The sequence below is a fragment of the Meleagris gallopavo genome, chromosome 1, assembly GCF_905368555.1.
Source record: "Meleagris gallopavo chromosome 1, MGAL_WU_HG_1.1, whole genome shotgun sequence".
Classification (NCBI taxonomy): domain Eukaryota; kingdom Metazoa; phylum Chordata; class Aves; order Galliformes; family Phasianidae; genus Meleagris; species Meleagris gallopavo.
In genome coordinates, this window is record NC_139404.1 from 45,094,995 (window position 1) to 45,115,760 (window position 20,766).

The 20,766-nt window shown below is 40.3% G+C and overlaps 1 protein-coding gene and 1 non-coding gene across 2 annotated transcripts; one reads left to right on the forward strand and one right to left on the reverse strand.

Annotated features, from left to right (window-relative positions):
- Positions 1 to 137: 137 nt before the first annotated feature.
- LTA4H (leukotriene A4 hydrolase) lies at positions 138 to 14,379 on the reverse strand. Its single transcript, XM_085223425.1, has 19 exons — positions 14,139 to 14,379; positions 13,429 to 13,559; positions 11,654 to 11,774; positions 11,049 to 11,117; positions 10,257 to 10,361; positions 8,954 to 9,006; positions 8,218 to 8,290; positions 7,768 to 7,908; positions 7,580 to 7,603; positions 6,494 to 6,564; positions 6,272 to 6,383; positions 4,560 to 4,704; positions 4,373 to 4,476; positions 3,983 to 4,053; positions 3,345 to 3,399; positions 2,919 to 3,014; positions 2,263 to 2,345; positions 982 to 1,086; positions 138 to 616 (listed from the first exon to the last, which is right to left on the reverse strand). The coding sequence occupies exons 1-19, from the start codon at positions 14,289 to 14,291 to the stop codon at positions 490 to 492; spliced, it is 1,839 nt and encodes a 612-aa protein (XP_085079551.1). The 5' UTR covers positions 14,292 to 14,379; the 3' UTR covers positions 138 to 489.
- A 211-nt stretch (positions 14,380 to 14,590) lies between these two features.
- Positions 14,591 to 14,662, forward strand: TRNAD-GUC (transfer RNA aspartic acid (anticodon GUC)). The gene has a single exon. It is a non-coding gene; the product is annotated as a tRNA-Asp (tRNA).
- The last annotated feature ends 6,104 nt before the right edge of the window (positions 14,663 to 20,766 follow it).

Sequence of the window (20,766 nt, forward strand, 5' to 3'; positions counted from 1 at the left end):
ACTCTGCCAGGAACCCAAGCGAGACAGGCTCATCATTAGCAGGGTTGTTTTTTTGTATTTCTTGAAAATTACAACATTTGCCAGCTTCCAGTAAATAAGAAAACTATTATTTTGATACAGATCAATACACAGACAAGTGAGCAATAAAAAGATTTAATTTTCAGTTGTCAGATACTTGAAGTTTTAATTGTATATTGCTATGAAAAAGAAAGCTGTGCACAAAGAGCCACACTCTTTCAAGGTTTTTTAAATTCCATGACTGACAAATGACTACATCTCAGAACATTTTTTTGTGTTCTACCAATTGCCTGCAAAGAAACCCTTACCCTAGTTCCAAAGATTTAGCGATTTTTGCCCTATTACACGGAGTTGCAAAATAGAAAGTACCAAATTTGATCTAAATTAGTACCAAAGCAGAACATTTTATACCATCATCAAGCATGCACATGAACAGTTTGCAGAATCCGCGATAAGAAAATTTCAAAGGAATCAATAAGCTTGCCACTGATCCAAGTCTCTGCCCACAAGCATTGATGTGACTGGGTGCATACAGGCTCTATGCTCCAGGAACGTCTTGACAGCAAGATCTCGAGACTTGTCAAAATTGTAAAGGTCCCTATTAAAAAAAAAAAAACAAAAACAACAAACACTTTATATACTGTTATGAGAAAAGAAAAAAAAAAAAGACTATGAAAGAAACAAATGACAGTACATGGCTCAGTGGATATTTTCTCAAAGTTTTACTTTTCCCTTGACGGCTTCACATTTAGGGACATACTGGGACATAAACTTTAACCTATTAAAAAAAGCCAGAAAGTGGAAAGTGACTCTGAAGATAATCTTGTTCGCAGCATACAGAAAATTCTGTGCTATATCACTATAAAGCACAATATAATGCATGTACAATATCTAGAATTACTTATCCTGTTCTACTAAAAATGCCAACAGCGTAAGATTCCACAACCTGGAGATTACTTCTACCTGAACAAGGGTCGAGTAAACTTCATCCTGCCCTGCTCTGTTGCCATTTTTAGAGCCAGAGGAATCGCTTCTTCCCACTTGGACTGGATGCAGAGACGCAGCCATCTGGAACAAATAAACAAACAGAACTTTCATTTGCTGCAGTTAGTCAGCTTATGATTCTGCTCCTGTAAATGCCCCAAGTGGTGTTGCTCATGGGAATGGAATTCTGGCATAATTTCAATATAAAATATTTAGTGTCTGAATGGCATGGTACAAAAGCAGACTTTTCTATGTTACATGAACAAAATGCTTCAACTTTCTCCAAGATGTTGGATGTTTTTTTCCTGAGGCAATGTATTTCTATTATATTACCGTAGCTGAATTACATAGCACTTGTCACATGGGACCTAGTTATGAAAAAAATTCAAAAAATAAAATAAAAAGCCTGCAAACAAAGCCTCACCACCAGCTGGCACATACTTGTTTCTTGAAATATCGTTTTCCCATACTTAAAACCAGAGAAATACTGTACGCTTGAAAATAATTAGATTTTAATAATAAGGAACAAAGACCTCTAAGCTAGAGGTAAAGTCGAATAACCATCACTACTGCAAATGTACCCAGTACATAACAAAGGCAAAATATGTGAGTCATCATGATATTTGAAAATGACTATGACCTTGAAAATAAATTGTTTTTAAAAGCAAGTAACTTGTTTTAACAATGTGCAGATATCAAGTAGAAGTAGTAAGAATTGAGACACACAGCTAAAGCCTCTCATACCTGTTTAGAGACTTCCTTTGATATTTACACTTATTTTAAGAGACAGAAGCTCTGTAATAGCAAGTGTTAAGATGTGCCAGCATGGGTTTTTCTCAGTGTAATTTGGAAAAGTTTCTGTCACATCAGCAGAAGATCCAGAACTCATTAGGCCAGTCTACAAGATCTGTTCCTGATTGAATACCTAAAAGATCTTTCAAGCATCTCTGCACAGAGAGACTTGTAATTATATTGTTCAATACCACCCCTAAAACAAATTATAAGGTCATCAGGTTCTTTGCTAGCCTGACAGATGAGAATGAGGCACAGCTAACACAACACACTGCTCATTTCTTCCTGCTCTACTAGACTACATTTGCCCAAATGGTACTTTGGTAAGCATGCTTACAAGCACATACAAAACATAGAAACAACTGCATCAGTTCAATGAAACAATGTGGCTCAAACCATTTATGAAGGAGGGCAATTTGTTATATGAAGGCATTTAAGGCTAGCAAAAGCATCCATACTAGAACAAACCTGAATCGTATTTCAGAATTGCTGATAGCATTGAAGTCATACACTTGCTGCATTCGTTTGACATGTGACAATGGAAGAGGAGCCTGAAAAAAGCAATTGCATAGTCAGAATAAGGTAGAGGCACACCTCAAACCACATACCTCAAAAATAAACAGGATCATTCTAGAGAACTGAAGTTACACGGGATTTAAAAACTTTAACTGATAAACTTGTTCCTTTCACCTTTTCAGAGCATCAGGGAAGGGGCAGTGAGTAACTGTTGGCAAATTCCCACATTCAGTACTACCAGCCATTTCAAATCTTGAAGGACATTGTTTCATTAGCAGCTTTTATAGCTTATTGCAGGTCACAAACTTCAATTATAGAACAAATTCAAGCAACTTCTAATATTCTTTTTATCTTTCAATCCAAAATAGCCTGTACATCCCCAGTCAGCTGGAGAACCAAACATAATCAGGGAGGCATGGCTGAACGTTTTAGTGACTATGCACAGTGAGAGCAGGCTTTATAGCAAGACTTCAAAAAAAAAAAAAAAAAAAAAAAGAAAAAAGAAGAAAAGAGAAAAGAAAAAAAGACAATTTTATTTCAAAGAACATTTGAGCCTCTGTGACTGCTTTAGTGATACCAGAATCAGTATACTCCCGCCATGCATTTACCTCCACGAGCAACAGTGCCAAGAACTCAATCAATTGATGAGATGATATTCCCTTCAGGTCTGCTGAGCTGAATGAACCCAGATCACTCTCCTTTGCCTAAAAGCAAATAATTTCTTAAGTTTCTAATAGATATTCCTAAACATAAACAGGTGTAACTTTGTTTGAACATCTGCATATACATGTCACATGGAGCTGGCTGCATGCTTTATTAAAAACATACTGCACTTCACATACAGAAGCCATAGCAAATCCACAGATTCCACAATGAAAGGCTACTATGCATAACGTAAAACCTCTAGCAGCAATACTATCATCATTAACAATCTTTCTAAGCAGGTAACAGATTTCAGAAGAGAATGGTTCACTCTGTATAAAGAAAACTATTTCAACGTACAGAGACCTCAGTTAAATTCTTAAACTACTCACTTGGATCCATCTTTGGCTCAAGGCAACACAGGCATTTGTTAGTGTCATATCATACCTGTCAAAGATTATAAAGAAAGGATCACACCTAGGAAACAAGAAGTTTCTGCAATGTTTTTACAAGATAATTAGGAATTATTTGCTCATGGTTCCACTTCTTTTTTTTCTTCATTGTAGGCTCCAATTCAATATTGAAATACAACTTACAAACATACAATTATCATAAAATGTATTTTTGCCTTAGTTATAAGCATTCTGTGCATACGTGATGCAACCTATTGAGCCCTGCACTCCTAAAATGATTGGTTATTTGAGCATATGATGCTTTATGATTCGCACATCACACAATGTAGAAGAAAAGAGAATACTGTCACAACAAACTGACAAAGAAAAAAAAAAAAAGCCTTTCCTGGCAACTTCCAAAGCAAAATGAATTTCCAGCAGAATTAAGAAGAAAGCAATTCTAATAGTGCTTTTTTTCTCCTATATAAAACACGTATCAGTTTTTACATAGCGCAAGGTCATTTTCTGATAGAACATTAGTAGGAAGACTTTCACCCTGATTACAAACTGCTTTATTATCATTTGGAATATCATCAGCTTTGGAAGGAATAGACATACTGTAACAAAATGTAGCTTACGTGGGTTTCACTGGTGGCATTCCTGGAGCATGCAGCCAAGATTTCCAGTCAACTTTATCAAGAATATCTACCTATGAACAACACAAGTTCTTAGTGAATTTTAAGAGTCATTTTTAGATAAAAGCGTACCCTATGAAACCAGTTTCAATTTTTTTTTCTTCTAAAGTACCTCTAACTACCATGTAAAACATTCCAGAAATAGAATACTTCCACAGAGCAAACCAACCCACAAACATCATAATGCAAACCCATCTCTGTACGATTACAGACTGCATAATATTAAGACCCTGAGATAAAAAGGAGAAAGAAAAAGAACTGGTCCTTAAAGAAGTTAATTCCTGAGTTGTGCCATAGCTTCACATAACCAAAAGGTTTTAAATACTACCCAACCTTATCCTTGAAGTAGGAGTACAAGAACTTCTTCCAGTCATCGGTTACTATGCTCTTATAAGCAAACTGCTGTATATAAGCCTTCAAGAAGCCCATGAAGACATCTAAGAATTAAAAAGAAACAATCGTTTCAGTGTTTGAAATTAACATGGAAAAGAATTATATGTGAAGCCTAACTAACACTTACCTGGTCCTCCAAGAAGTTGTTCAAGGTGAAAAAGCAAAGCAAAGCCTTTCTCATATGGAACAGATGAATAGGCAACATCAGGATCTATTTCATTCAGATTGGGGACGAGGTTACTGATGGGATTGTTTTCTCCAACTGCATTTATCTGCAACAAAGATATAGAAAAATTTAATCTTGGAAAAAAAAAAAAAAAATCACTGCTAATCCTACTTATAAAGATATCATCCATCCAAAATAGAGACAGCCTCATTCCAAATCACTGCCTCACTCTTTTTCTTAAGTTTTGAATCTGTGCAGTTTATTGAACTTCTTCTCATTTTGCTCTAAGCATGCCCAACCACGCATCAAACAAAAAGACATTAGGATCAATTACTTCATGTTCCTATTATTCCTAAGTAGTTAATTACTGTCACGTATGTTGCAATCATGAGAACCTAGGGATTATTTATTATCAAACTACTTGTTTTAAATAGGTAGCATAAAAGATTAAAAAAAAAAAAGAAGTGGAAATATAATAAAAGAGGTAAACTGCATTATCAAACAGAATGAGAGGCAGCTATTTTGACACAGACTGGAAATCTGAAAACTGAAGCTTACCTATGCTACCTAATCTAACAAAATTTATCAGCCTTCCTAAATAGTAATAGATTTGCAAAATGTTCAAGTATAATTCAGTAAACAAGAGAAAAAAACAAAAATCATGTATTTGTATTTGGCACTGGTGATTCTGATGGTCATGGCTGGAGATAAGCTTGAGGCTAAGGGACATAATTCAATGATGGGACCCAGTTGGATGAACTGATGGTTGGATTGGATGATGTTCAAGGTCTTTGCCAACCTACATGACTCTATAGTTCTTCAATTTTGACAAGCTTTCAGCTGCTTTCTAGTAAGCGAACAGGTGACACAACAGTTTATCCACACTTAGTTACAACCAAGAGAGGCTAGAAAGAAGTTCATCCTTATAGAATAGCTCAAAACATTGCAAAAAGCTTTATTTATTTTCTAAGCTATTTATCTTGGGAAGATAACATACCTTGGAATCAAAGTTGGGCATCCTTTAGTAAGAAAATGTTAGGAAAGTTGACATATGTAGATAAGTCTTACTTCTGGGAACAGTGAAATCAGCTTTATTTTATTTACAAAGGCCACTCTGGAAGTAATGCTTCCTATGTTATTATGTTGGCCCACAGCAACAGAGATGGATGTTGGTGGTGTAGCAGTAGAGGTTGAACCTTTCTGCCAACATTCTGTTACATCTTGTTGCTGTGAGACAGATGGCAGCAAAGGGGCAGTGTGACAAAACAGCATTTGACAAAGAAGTGCATACAAAGCAAAGGTGTGGAACTGAATTTCTCCATGCAGAAACAAACATACTCGTTGACATTCACTGATGTTTGCTGAACATGTATGGAGACCAACCAGTGGATGGTGAGGCAGTGGGTGATGCGTTCCAGCAGTACTGAGCAGGTCACCTCTACTGGTACAAATTTTTAAGAATGCAGCATGCAGGCTCTTGTTTCTTGCTGCCAAAAACGCACAGCTAATGGTGGTGACTATGTTGAAAAACAGTGTTTTCTAGCTGAGAATTTGGTCCATCCAACAGTGTTATTGTGCTTATGGTATCTCTTGCAGTTTCATAGTCTTACTTTCAGAGCAACCTGTGTAGGTGCACACCTAGACAAAGTTAACAAAACCTTGAAGATACTTACCGTATTCTGCAGTTCCCTCCATCCTCCTAAGGCTTTGAAGTGCCTGAACTGCTCACCAAACAACCGACCACCAATCCTGCGTTCCAGATACACAGTATGCCCCTCATTCAGCCTGGAAACATACTGATAATGTCAGTAGCGGTAGGATGACAAAATGAATTTCACTATTCTCTTTGCAGATTTTTAATATATATTTTGCATTGTACTGAACATCATACCTACCAGAAATGCTCCCATGTCTTGTTTGTTACCAAGTTTCCTGTCCAACTGTGAGAGATTTCATGAGCAATAACCTAAGATAGAAAAAGACAGATTTATTGTTTAGACTCTCCTGAAAACAATCAAATCCCAAACAGAAAAGAAAAATCCTAGCAGGATTACTGCACTACATTCCCAAGGTCAACAGATAGTGAAAGATCTGTAAATTTTTCCATATAAACAACAGTTGGTGGACTAACTCCATGCAATCAAACCATCATGAGAAATAATTTTGAATCTGTAGTTTGCAAATCATAGAGCCATATTAATCAACAGAAATAGTTCTTCTGATAGAACTGTGCAGGTACTTGCTTGTGAAATGACATTACAGAACACTGGATACATGTCAAGTAACAGACTAATATTACTTCCTCACATTTGTTTGTCTGCTGCAGAGCTGGGATGTTCTGAAGAAGCAAACAAGAAGAAGTTGCTCCCTTGAAGAATAATGATGAACAATACATTAAAAAGTACCCATGTCTAATATTTCAGTGTTCTTGAGACAACCATCATATAAGGAATCATATTCATTTTTTAAGGCAGTGTATCAGTCTAGTACAGAGACTTATGAGATAAAACAGCTTCCAGAATACTCAACTTACTGGACAAAACTAGAATTTATTCAACTTGTACTCATGATTTTCACTTTACAAACAAGTCATACACAGTGCAAGTTCTAACTCATAGAGCCAGATATATTGAAGAAGTTGCCTACAAACAATTTAGAAGTAAGCAACTTGGTTGTGACTTTTAAATATATCCATGTTCCTATATAACACAGGATAGGAAAAAAAAAAAGCGACTAAGTAGCTGACTTCAGTCCCCTATGTATTAAGGCAGGTAAGTAATTTTCATCTGTTTATTATGCAAAATGGTTATTTTAGAATTTATTTAGAACTAAAACACACTGTGTAAGACTTTTTGAATCACTGTGTTAACTTTTAATTCTCCTGATGAACAAGAGACTAAGTTTACAGATATTCACTACAAAGCTTAGATGCAAATTCAAGCTATATTCTAATTGAAGACACGAACTTATTTTGCACTTACATTTGATAGAGATCGATCACCTGCCTACAAAAGAAGAAAAAAGGCAACTGTCATTTCAGGTAAAGCTCAAAATATACCACATAAATCTTTCTGGACAAAAGATTTATACAGCCTGAAGATAAACCTCCATCATATGATGGATGAGTAAACTCTAAGGAAAGCTTGACTTTCACCACTGTTACACTTACCAATAGGGTTGGAGTTACAAAAGTAAGGCAAGGATTCTCCATACCACCATAAGGAAAAGAAGGTGGTAAGACTAACAAATCATACTGTCCCCATACATAAGGTCCTGCTAGATCTTCAGCTGTTTGCAGCATAGCTTCAGTCTGAAAGAAGAATTCACATTAGATTATGATACGATTTCTAACTACAAGCACTAGAGAAGTTATAAGCTACTGACCCCACACTGCATTCTCTCTCATCTTGGAATGTCCCACATGATAAACAAGCACAAGACTGTGCAGCAATAATTATGTTTAGTAACAGTTCTGTGTTGTGCTAGAACAGCAGCATTTTTGGGGTGGGAAGAGGAGAAAGCAGGGCTACAGATGAACAAAACTCTAAGCCACATCCTGTTCCTTTTTCAATACTAAGTAAAACGATTAGTTTAGAAAACACTTTTGTTAATTACCTACCTCAGCAAATTCATAGGCTGATTTATCCACCAGCTCCTTTTCAGCCCATACCAGTGTCCTTGGACCAATCTTTCTGTTGAAAATGAAAATGCCAGTAAGAACACTATGAACTGGAAAACATTCTATGGGAAACTAACACAGAAAGCACACGTTTAATGTGCTCATGCGTAACCCACGATGTTCAAGAAGTTCATTACAGAATCTTAGCAAACAAAACAAACCACAGTCATCTACAAGACAAACAAACAGGGAATGCATTTATAGATATTAAAATGCTGTAAAGCCCTAATATGCAGGCATTATTACTGGCTTGATTAACACATCCTGAAGGCTGAAGCCTTCATTTTCTGCCTTTGGTACAACAGTAGGCTTATTTATTACCAGAGGAAAAAAAAAAAATACATTTTTCCTTGAGCTAAAAGAAGCTCTTAGTGGCTCCAATCAGCTCAAAAATCTTCACAGTTGATCTTAATGCAAAAGTATATTGAATAGCAAAATGATGCAAGACTGAATCAAGATTTCAGTAAGGTGCAGTACTGCAGAACAATTCAGTTCCAGGATGAAGAGAAAGTTTACTTCCTCATAGGTTCACTGAACCTCTCAAACTTCTAAAAACTAGAAATTTGATCAAGTGACCAAAGAAAAACTCATAAAAATAACAACAACAAAAATAAAACCTGTGAATATTTTTTTCTTAACCGCTATTAATATTTATACTTTGTGCAGATTCACTCACCTGCTTTCTAAATCTCCAACCACTAAAGCAATTAAGTAGGAAGGTATGGGAACCTAAAGGAGAACATTAAAAAAAAATTACCTTATTTAATGTGACCTGTCAACATCATTGATTCAAGCAAAGTAAAACAAAGGTAAACAAATGTACAAAAAGGTAAAACAAATGTACACGTTTCCTCCATAGCTTTCTGCCTTACATTATTACAAAGGTACTGTTATTTCTCTCCAAATGATATTTCTTCATCTACAAGTACTTGTTTCATTCATCTTTCATACAAAGGACACAATTATTTTAGGTGTTATTTCTGCTTGAAAAGGAAAAAAAAAGAAATCTGTAGTTATAAAGGCATACATAAAAACCATCACTTGTTTGGTAAGCGTTCAAAAGAAAGTCAGTTTTCCAAATGAATTCCAGTACTATTAAGTCATATTTGTTTTCATTTCACATATTAACACAACATATTCTGGAAAAGATTTAAGTCCATTGACTTGTGTTATAGAGAGGTTATTAAAAGATTAACAGTAAATTCCCACATTTTGATGCCTGACAAGTTAGGATCAAGTTCTGAAATGGCTTCAAATCTCAACAGCTTTTGGGCCATAAATCCGTTTTATGGAGATTGCTCTCTACTACGCTTCTCCCAGGCCAGGATCAAAGGAACAAAAAAGTGATTCTAGGTAAGCTCAACATATATACATATCCAAGAATTTGATGCATCTGATATTATACATTGTGCAAGTCCACCCAACTCAACAGCAGCATATTTCTAGATAACATACAACAAACACCAAAGCCTTATACACTAGACCAAGAGCATAAAACGTTTTTGGCTCTACAGAGCAGGTACAACACTGTACTGAAGAGCTCACAGATGAAGTAACTATTTGTTTTCCTATCCTCTCTCAGGTTTCACATAGCAGCCAAATCAGTCCAACAGCAGCTGCAGTTCAGAGGTTCCACTCCTCTCTCCAGCCACTCAAGTCTGTCCCACCGCGCCCTTACTCAGACCCTCACTCATCCAGATCAGCTTATTACATTTCCCTTCGCTTAATTTCTTTTCCTGCCTGTTGAGAAATATGAACTAGGCTCACCAGGAGATCCCACAAACACCAGGACTGTAGCCTAAAAGGCTGTGAGAACAAAAGCCAGGAGAATAAATTGAGACTGCCATGTTAGGAACAGTGGAATCATTGAACTAGCTGCACTGCATAATGAATCCGCAATCTTTAATTAGTTGGAGATGCTTTCCATAAAAGCAATAAGACCTCAGTCACCCCTTTACTTACTAGCCTGTAGCACTTACATTCTGACTGAATCTGTAAATCTTCCGACTGCTGTCCTCTGGGTCAGGCATCTCTCCATCACGACCAGCACTCATAAGAGCCACCAACTCTTTGGGAACAGATATCTGAAAGAAGGCATTGCGGCCATGAGGAACTCAGCTGGCATACAGTATTATATAATATACTAGAAGCAGCTGGAGCAAAGAGAGTAGCCCAGATGTGTCCTATTGGAAAACTTTCCCCCTCAAATAGAAAATGTTGCCTCAGGGGCTGGCAACGCTGAATTAACCAAAAGGACAATCTTCAACAAGTGTTCCAAGTTTCACTTTCTTTTGACTACTGAGCAACACAATGCATGTCTCCCTTCTTGCTTCCTTAGAGCAACCAGATTATTTACACCAACACTACAAAGATACCTCAGCTATGTACCAGAACACATTACTTAATGCATACAGGAAAGCCATTTCAATTTTTTTTTTTTTTACTTTGCAGCACTTTTTGTTGTTTTGCTCTCAGATTTGCGAAGATTTTTTTCTACTTCAACACTTTTTTCTCTTTTTAGAAATAAAGATACATGTGAATGATAAAAGAGATGATACATATAACTAAAATGGTAAAGCTAGAGAAGTGTCACAGTGAAGACACACAGTTTTTGCCTCTTACAGTAAGTTTAAAAGTCAATATTCTCTGTTTTTATTTCAGGCCACTGATTTTTTTTTTTTTTTTTTGGCAGCTACCACAAATAAGTAAATAAAAATCACACACTGTAGTGTTTGTCTTCATTTACACAAACTTGTCTTAGGTTCACCCACCTCAGCATAGTACGTTAGTTTCACAGCAGGTGTGTCTTGGCAAGGAAGAATGGCTCTGCAATGGTTAGCCTAGAGGAAAAAAAAAAAAAAAAAAAAAATCAGCTAAAATGTAATTATTTTCCCTGCACAAAGGACTGGAAATAAATCAAATTAATGTATTATATTAGAAATCTGTACAGCTTCTGCAGAGAATTAATTAACCACAAACCAATACTTGGTCATTTGTAGTTTTCACAATTAAGGATTTTTTAAGGAAATAGTGGCAGGTAAGACATCATAACCACATGTGTTGGTTGCAAAGGATGGGAAACCATTCTAAATGTTCCTGTTTGCACAGAAGGCTTGGACCAGCTGACATCCAGGGGTTCCTTCCAACCCTACCATTCTGTGACTAGATGTTTTTCGACAAGAACGCTGGAGAGAGTAAAGCAGTTCTGGACTTAGTAAATTGCAAACATATAATAAAATCTCAGCAATAAGCTGACTGCAGTATTTTTGTTTACAGTCTTTGACACACGCAGTTATAGGCTGCTGTACTTTCCCCTGCTTAGAAACTGAGGGAACTACAGAAATACATAACAAACAACTAAGAAACATCAGTCAACCTGGCACTGGCTGAAGAGAAATGGGTGTTTCTTTCCCGAAGTTTGCTCTGGAGTAAACCATTGGAGAGCTGAAGACTTTGGAGAGCTTTCAAAGGAAATTTCAATAATTGCTTCTTGTCCCCTGTACAATAAAGAACACTGTCAGTTTTGACATGACTTGCAATCGCTTCTGAAATTCCTCTACAAAGTTTTCAGGAAAACAGTCTGCCATACTGTCTCAGAAGCACTGAGAACAATAAGAACAAACAACTACCCCTTTTCAATTATGACAGTGAAAGTCATTTGTTTTATTTCAATTTTAACGCCACAAGACGCTTCCATTCTCCTTTTCTATAGTTCATGGAGAATGAAGACAACTTCTTTTGACTCCTTAAACCAGCTAAGTTTGTAGTTTCGCAAAACTATGTAAATATAAAAAACCTGAATGCAATAAGCAAACAAAAAAGCATAAAAGGCCTATAAAAGAACATACACACCAAAATAATGAAGGATTTGAACATTCTTCAAATGCAACCCTTAAGAAGAAAATTGTTATTAGTAATTACTGCACATGAAAGTACTTGCATTTGTTACCTGAAAGTTCCAGGCTATACAAACTGCTCTTGGGAATTAACAAACCAAACATATCTCAGCACAAAATCCAGGTAATCAGTGCTGTTGGACACCAGATAAACTGACCAGGTACACATATCTAATTTACAACTAACATTCCAAAGTACATATTTGAGAGCAAAAGAAAAAGCAATCTGTGTTATCACAAGGCATATATGCTCGCTGAACAGTCAGGCTTTCAGTTGTAATTCTTAATTCTTCACTTTCCTATCATCATTTTATTTTGATTTCCAAGGAAGACTATGTCTAACACAAGATACAAACAAGATTAGTCTCTATTTGTGACTACGTCACAATTCTTGTTGCTACAATGAAAAAAGCAGCTGGAAGTCAAATAAAAGAAAAAACTCTATATCTCCACCAACATCTATTTGTTCAAGGACTTAATTCTTTCAATTTCACATTTACTCATAAGCATTTCCCCAGAAGGAACAGATGACTTACTACGTTCCTTTTTCTTCCACAATACTACAAATCAAAGGTAAGTTCATAGAGACAGGAAGCATTTTGAATATGAAACAATAAGAAACAATTTACTGGACAATTTAATTCAAACAAGAGGACCTCTCCATAAATCACAGCTTTGGGCTCTAGCAGGTGGGATGGTGCAGAGTTGTAAGGACACAGCAAACTGCCAAAAATGTATCAACTTGGCAATGGCTTTTTATTTCATGCTACTTAGAAGAAGTAGATTACAGTTACAAGTTCCTGTTTTCAGGGTACTTGGGCTAGGTAACACAATAAAGCTTTTGATATTTGAGAACATATTTGTATCTACTCCCAGGTGTAACCTGTAGTTTTAAGGTAACACGGGGTCAGTCTTTGTATAAAGGAAAGAAAAACAGTCTGTATTTCTGCAGGCTTCATCCTGCAGTAACTCATCCAGAGCGCAGATAGCTGAGCAAGGAGGACTCCTGCAGAGGAGAAGCACTAAAACACTCCACCATCCCATCATTTCAAACCCTGGATGTGGGTACAGACTCCCAAAGGTTCGCCTTCCTACTGAAGGCCAAATATGAAACTTACCTACGAGATCACACAGCAATGAAACTCACCACTCTGAAAGGTCCCTTTGCAAGCTTTACGCAAAGACTCCATAAGCAGAAAAGCAGTTTATGCAGCATGTTTTGGAAACCATTTGAAAGAGCAGGCACAGGGCATACCTTCTCATCTCAAAGGGGAGCGTGATTTTCAGGGGGGTCCCCTTGAAGCTGTGCTTCTCTCCAAAAGCAAATTTTGCATCCTGTCCGTTTGCAGTCACTTTAAATATCTGGAGGTCTTTTGTATCCAAAACCTGGAAGGAATTGAGTAGCGTTAAGGACTGGCATGGCCTTCCTCGTACCTTTGTACCTTAAACACGAGTCTGCCTGACGAGGGAAGCATTTACATTTCTCAGGTAGAAATAGGGAGGTGAAGCAAGCACACTGAGCACTGGGAACTGGAATCTGAGGACAGCAGTACTGAACTTAAAGGCTGGAAGGGGAGTCTGCAAGGAAAGCAAGCATACAAATCCCAGGAGACCCAAACCTGGCTTTGTTTAATATACATAAAGCTCACGAGGCTTGCACTTTTAATTGCATACTCTACGAAAGTAGCTGGCATAGTAAAAAGATGAGGAAAGTGCCGTAAGCGCAGCGTTCTAACGGCTTATTTCCAATCCTTCGCCATTTTAAGGTGAAAACATCACTTCCCCTCGGGGACGGCACGAAGAGAAGAGCAGGCGGAGCGGCGAGGCGGCGGCCGGGGCTGAGAAACGCAAGAGCCGCAGCGCCCCGAGCTGACCTCGCGCCCCGAGTTGACCCCGCGCCCCCACGCCGGGCCCGCCCGCAGCGCGGCGGTGGTCGCTCCCGCCCGCCCTCCTGCTCGCCGTTACCAGGCAACGCAGCGCATCCCGCTCGGCGCGCGTGGTGAAAGCCGCCGTGCCCCGCAGCGCGTGCGCGCCGAAGTCCACGCGGCAGCGCAGGTGGAGATGGCGCGTGAGGCAGCAGGAAGGTGACGCGAACGAACTCGGGTCCGAAGCCGCCATCGCTCGCACGCGCTCTGCGCCCCGAGCGGCAGTCTCGGGCCATGCCGCCGTCGCCGTCACCTGCCCCGCCCACCGAGGGCAGGGGCAGGGCGGCGCGGCGGGCTCTGGGAAGCGTGGTTTTGCGCTCCGTCGGGGGGGCGCTTCGGCAGTGCGCGGAGAACCACAATTCCCATAGTGCATGGCGGGAAAAGAGAGAGGGAGGCGGGGCGCACCTGAAAACGTAAACGAACCAATGGGAGCAGGGCACAGCGCACGGGAAAGGGATGTAGTGGTAGCTGCGAGAAACTTCCCCGTACAGGTCCTCGTTAGTATAGTGGTAAGTATCCCCGCCTGTCACGCGGGAGACCGGGGTTCGATTCCCCGACGGGGAGGTACGAATTTTTTTTTTTTTTCTCCTTCGACGTAAAAAGTAATGCTGTGTGAAATCAAGGCTGCAGCTACTGAAAAAATAAAAGCCCCCTGCAATAGAACCACAATTTCAGGAAACAGATATGTACAGAAGAAAAATATTCCAGTCCTCTCTGCCCACCTCTATCAGGACTGGATGGACTGCCTGATCTGTGGTGCAGCCTGCTCAGCTGCTTATCTGAACCAGCATGTGGGAATGTACTTTCGTATTTAAACAGCTCAAACAGCTTTTGCAGGTGAAAGCCCTTCCCTGAGCGTGCATACAAATATTGAGTCAGTAGTGTTATAGTTGTATGTAAATGACTAATTAATAGTAAAGAGGATGGGCTTGAAAAATTACTAACTGCGCAAGTTTTGTGTACGGGTACAGCGTAGATAGGTAGTGCTGTTTGTGTGCTTGATTTGTGGGAAAACACCAAGCACCCAGGCTTGTGCAAACCTGAGATAAATAAGCAAAGCTTCTCCTGAGCGTGTGATTATTGACCTATTGTATGTGAACAACGAGTCTGCTTTTTGGACATAAATGTGGTAAGAGTGAAGATTAGTTCTGACAAAAGGTTTGGCAATGCATGATGATTGCTCCTGGCAGGACATTGCAGAAACCACGGGTGTGAAATGCAGGCTGCAGAGCATAACCCCCAAACTGTGGTTCACGGCAAGGCGAAGGCCATGGGCCTACTGGAGCACCTCACAGCCTCAGCTGGGGGCAGCCTTGAGAGGACAGTGCAAGCAACATGCAAGGAAGAGGGGAGCATCTTCTCCAGGCACACAGGAGCTTTGCACAAACCTGCTCTAGAGCATCCAAGCAGACTGACTGAAGTAAACCCAGCAGGAGAAGAAGGGGATCTCAGCAGGCCTATTGCTTGCGTGTATTGCAGAAGGAACAAAAACTGATCTCTGTTTTGCAATGTCTAAATATTCTTCCATGCCCGCTTCCTTTTCTTAAAATCCACACACATGTCATTGGAAGCTGAAAGAAAATGCTTATCTGTTTATTTCAAAACTGAGAATGGACCATAAAATAAGATCTAAGAACTATTTAGTAGCTCATGTATGTTGGCATCAAGTCAGGCAATTTCAGCTGTCATAAAGCAATAACGGATTAGAAGAGCAATTCCTTACAAACAGAAATATGCTGACAATGCTTTACAGGTATAAAAAAGTCTTGCAAGCACTTCCAGAACTGCTTAGTTGGGGTTCCTGTGTTTACATTACGCAGGGCACATGCAGAGCTACGCAAGACACAAGTAGCTTCTGCAGTCCTAGAGAGCCAGTCTCCTTGAAGCGAGGGCAAAGGTAAAAGGAAGGGCGCTGTGCACGATTTTACAAAGCTGGCCCATTTTCACCTTACCAAACATTCAGTGAGAGCCACAGTGGTCTCTCACAGCTGTGGGGGAAGCTTGGCCAAACCAGCAAGACATGAGCAGGCGGGGAAGCAAACCTTGCACTTTGCTGATAGATGGGGCAGAGTGGTGGCACAGAAGTGCCTGGGAAGCTTCAGCCTCTGCACATTAGCTGCACCTGGTTGGAGCACCTTGTTGAGGCATGCTAAAACTGTAGGTGTTTAGAACTCTGAGTTTTCCATCCTCAGCGTGTTGTATCCATGTGCATGTTTAAATACATGCCTTGTATGTGTGCTGAACTCTGCCAAACTTTTCAATTAACTTTTGTCAAAAAGATTTTTGGAAAGCAAAAAAAGTTGTTTGCAAATGTTGGAAACTGCTTTGTGTTATAAGAATCATAGAATCATAGAATCAATGATTCATAGAATCATAGAATGGCCTGGGTTGAAAAGGACCACAATGATCATCTAGTTTCAACCCCCCTGCTTTGTCCAGGGTCGCCAACCACCAGACCAGGCTGCCCAGAGCCACATCCAGCCTGGTCTTGAATGCCTCCAGGGATGGGGCATCCACAACCTCCTTGGGCAACCTGTTCCAGTTCCAGCATCACCACCCTCTGTGTGAAAAAATTCCTCCTAATATCTAACCCCCCCGTCTCAGTTTAAGACCATTCTCCCTTGTCCTGTCACTATCCACTCATGCAAACAGCCATTCCCCCTCCTGTTTATAACCTCCCTTCAAGTACTGGAAGGCCACAATGAGGTCTCCCTGGAGCCTCTCTTCTCCAAGCTAAACAACCCCAGTTCCCTCAACCTTTCTTCATAGGAGAGGTTCTCCAGCCCTCTGATCATCTTAGTGGCCCTCTTCTGGACTCACTCCAAGAGCTTCACGTCCTTCCTGTACTGGGGGCCCCAGGCCTGGATGCAGTACTCCAGATGGAGCCTCACAGGAGCTGAGTAGAGGGGGACAATCACCTCCCTCTCCCTGCTGGCCATCCCTTTTCTAATGCAGCCCAGAACACAGTTGACCTTCTGGGCTGCAAACACACACTGCTGGCTCATGTCCAGCTTCTTGTCCGCCAGGATCCCCAAGTCCTTCTCTGCAGGGCTGCTCTCAAGGAGGTCTTCCCCCAGTTTGTATAAATACCTGGCATTACCCTGGCCCAAGTGCAGCACCCTGCACTTGGCCTTATTGAACCTCATTAGGTTTCCTTGGGCCCATTTCTCCAGCCTGTCCAAGTTCCTCTGAATGGCTTCCCTTCCTTCCAATGTATCGACTGCACCACTCAATTCGGTGTCAACTGCAAACTTGCTGAGGGTGCACTCCATGCCATCGTCTATGTCATTGATTAAGATGTTGAAGAGCACCGGTCCCAAGACTGACTCCTGAGGGACACCACTTGTGGCTGTCCTCTGCCCCAGCACAGATTCATTGATCACAAGCCTTTGGCTGCGTCGAGCCAGCCAATTCCTAACCCATCGAACAGTCCTCCTTCAAATCCACACCTCTCCAATTTAGTAATGAGGAAACATGGATTCATGAGAACTAGGGAGTTTTATGTTGTTGGTTTCTCCAAGGGACCTTTTAAACTTGAAAATGAGAGTAATAAATTCATGTTTTAAGCCAAGTTGAAAATAAGTTCTGGCAATTAATTGTTCTAGGACACACATAAACATAATGAGCTGCCAAAAACATGCTAATTGCTTTGTCACTCAGAAAGAACCTAATCAATAAAGGGAGTTTGGTTAAAGCAGAATAAAAAAGTATTTCTATAAATACTCTGCAGGACTGATAGAAAGAACAGACCCAGGAAGACATACACCACATTGGGTACCGCTGTACTGTGTTGTATGGGTATCATTCAGGAAAGGTTTGTCTGTTGTTACCAAAACTTCTGAATTTTGCAACGGTCAAAGAGTTGTGGTTGCTGTATTTCTTCATATGTGTCAGTACATTTAAAGCAAGAAACAAGTAACCCTGAAATAATAATGGCTTGCTGTTTTTGATAAAATTATTTGGCTTTTATTTCTTTTGATTCAAAAAATGGTTGATAATCACAGGGGCAGAAGGGATGATGAAAATGCCATGAAAGGCAGGAGTTTTTTCTGTAGTGAATGCAGAACAACAGGCGTGTTTGAAGGGCTTTCCACCCTCTCTTAGTATTATAAGATGTGCAGCAAAATGGTTCCTCTGAGGCTGTAAAATTCAGTATTTTCAAAGTCTAATGGGCGCTGCAGTCTCCTTGAGCACAAAGGGCCTGCCTGCCCCCCACCAGCCCTATGATGGGACTAGCCCTGGATCTGCTCCTGGGAAAACATCTGCATAAGGACAACAGCTGGTCTATGGGCACTGCCACCATCTCTGTTTGCTTCACATGGGACTGTGGGGCTGCACTCATTTGTCTCGCTCCAACTAAGATTAAGAAGCAATGGTTCAAACGTTGGTCCAATCAGTTTATTAAAAATCTTAATCAGGGAGATGGGGAAGGAAAGGAATTAGGGTGATGGGGAAGCGAAGGATGGCGATAGGAAAGATAGGAAAGAAGCAAGAATTGCATAAAGCGGGGATTGTCACCACCAGGATTCAGCAGTGGTCCCATTGCACGCCATCCCAATGGTCCGAGGCAAAAGTGCAGGGGAGAACAGCAGCAGCATGACCAGCCTTGGGCAGTGAGCAAGTAGCAGGAAGAAGCCGCAGGTGAGTCTGGGAGAAAGCCAGCAGGACTCAGGTAGCAGGCCCAGGAGAGTCCGTCAGCATGCATACAGGCATTCTGTAGTGAGGGATCGATGGCAGACACCTTTGTTCTTCTTCTTCAGCATGCAGGCATCACATCGTGAGGAATCTGTTGTCAGAAACCTTTCGGGGAAGAGCAACATTAGCATCGCCAGCCTCAGGCAGGAAGATGGTGCAGCACAGAGCAGTTCCAGCAGGGAGAGAGGCAGGTCGCAAGGCTTCCCATGTCAGAAAACCCCTTCTTCTTCATGAGGAATTTGTTGCCAGAAAACCTAATCTCATGGTTATAGGTCCCCTTTTTATCCTTCTTCTTCTTCCAATGTGGCATTCCTGGACACTGGGTAAGAGTCATGTGCAGTACCCCCTGAGAGGCTATCTCCCTCTAGATAAGCCCACACAGAAGTCTGCTTCCTGGCCATTAATCTGCAGTTTATCTCTCTCTCGTTGCCCCTGGCCGTCTCTATCTGTGTCCCTCAGACAAAGGATTTTGCAACCCTTGCCCAGGACTTGTCCATCAGTGTTCTCTAGATGAAGGATTTCTCAACCCTGGTCAAGGATTTGCTTGGACTTGTTCATCTGTGTCCCCAGCAAGCTTTGAGGTAGTGGCATAAAATAGTAATCTCTTACACCATTTATGACAGTGGCAGCACGGCGTCCCCAGCCTCCAGGAGCAGCCATCTCCCACAAAGCTTGATGTGGGGTCTGTAAGCACAACATGCTGCTGAAGAGTGGATGATCGAACCCTTTCATGTATGTTTTCCAGGTCTGCATCTCCAGGGGTGCATGTTGCTGCAGCCCTGTTCAGATCAGCACAGCAACACTAATCGAAGCCAGGTGCAGTGCTGCCATACCCACCAATCAAAAACCACCCAGGCCAACATCAGGCATTCAATCCCAGTGCATACTGAAGTTTTATGACTCCTCCAGACTCCTTCAGACTAGCCTGGCCTCTTTCTATGCTAGCTTATAATATGGGTAAATTAATTGTCCACTGTTTCTCCAGTAGTTCTTAACGTATTGAGTTATTACTATTCAAGCATAATGATTTGAAGAGAACTTTATGCCTTTTCTACATGAATGGACAATAATGGATCCTGAGACAGGTGGAAAATATTTTAAAGCAATGTTTTATTAATAGTTTATCCTTCATTTATTTTTGAGCAGCTTCAGAAGGCCTAGAAGATCTATTTTATTTCTGCTGGATATTTTTTTCCTGAGAAAGAGTGTTTCTCAGTTCTGTTGTCACCACAGAAGCCTTCAGACATTTCATACAGCTGTATTTCCACATTTCAGATGGTCTGTTAAACATAATTTCCATGGTCCTTCCTTTCACACAGAAGGAATCTGTTTTGTAATTTTTTTCACTTCCTACTTTTTTTCTGATTGTTAAATACTTTTGCACAGTCTTTTTTTAAAACCTTCCATGTTGATAGACATGCACACAGCTGACACCACCAGGATGAGGAGCTTCAGCTTTTGAATACTCTGCTTAAGGTACCATAGAGTGTCTCAGTTATTTCAGAACTTAAGCATCCAAAAATCACGATGCATATTTGAAGACATTAACCCAGAATTTTGGTATATACTATTAAGTAGCTAACATTAAAATTGTAATTTAGAGAGCTTGTATTTGCATTTCAACACACCATTCATTTCTACCCGCTCAAGGGGTGAAGTTTCTTTTCCTCTCCAGAGAGTGTTATTTAGCTGTGTACAGTTTGACATCCTCAGTGTGTCATCGTGCTGTGATCAGGAAAGGACAGTTCCCAACAAAAATCTATGCAATCCAGTTATCTTTTCTTAATTTGAGCCTGCTCAGCATTTTGTTTTTTGCTTTTCAAACATTTTCCTTGAAAAAGGTTTTGAAATCGCTTGGATGGCAACACTTCCTCTTTGCATCCATGTTATTCACACTTACCAGTGATGGTTACAGCAACCTTTTCCATCTGAGAATTGTAGTGCACACACAGCTTAAGTTAATGTACAGACAG

Excerpts from the sequence above, each read along its gene's own strand:
- LTA4H (XM_085223425.1), bottom strand. The coding sequence starts at position 14,291 with ATGGCGGCTTCGGACCCGAGTTCGTTCGCGTCACCTTCCTGCTGCCTC. Across the intron at positions 11,118-11,653 it reads TTCTCTTCAGCCAGTGCCAG|GCTAACCATTGCAGAGCCAT; the intron begins GTTGACTGATGT and ends TTTTTCCTCTAG. Across the intron at positions 6,565-7,579 it reads GTGATCGATCTCTATCAAAT|GTTATTGCTCATGAAATCTC; the intron begins GTAAGTGCAAAA and ends TTTCTATCTTAG.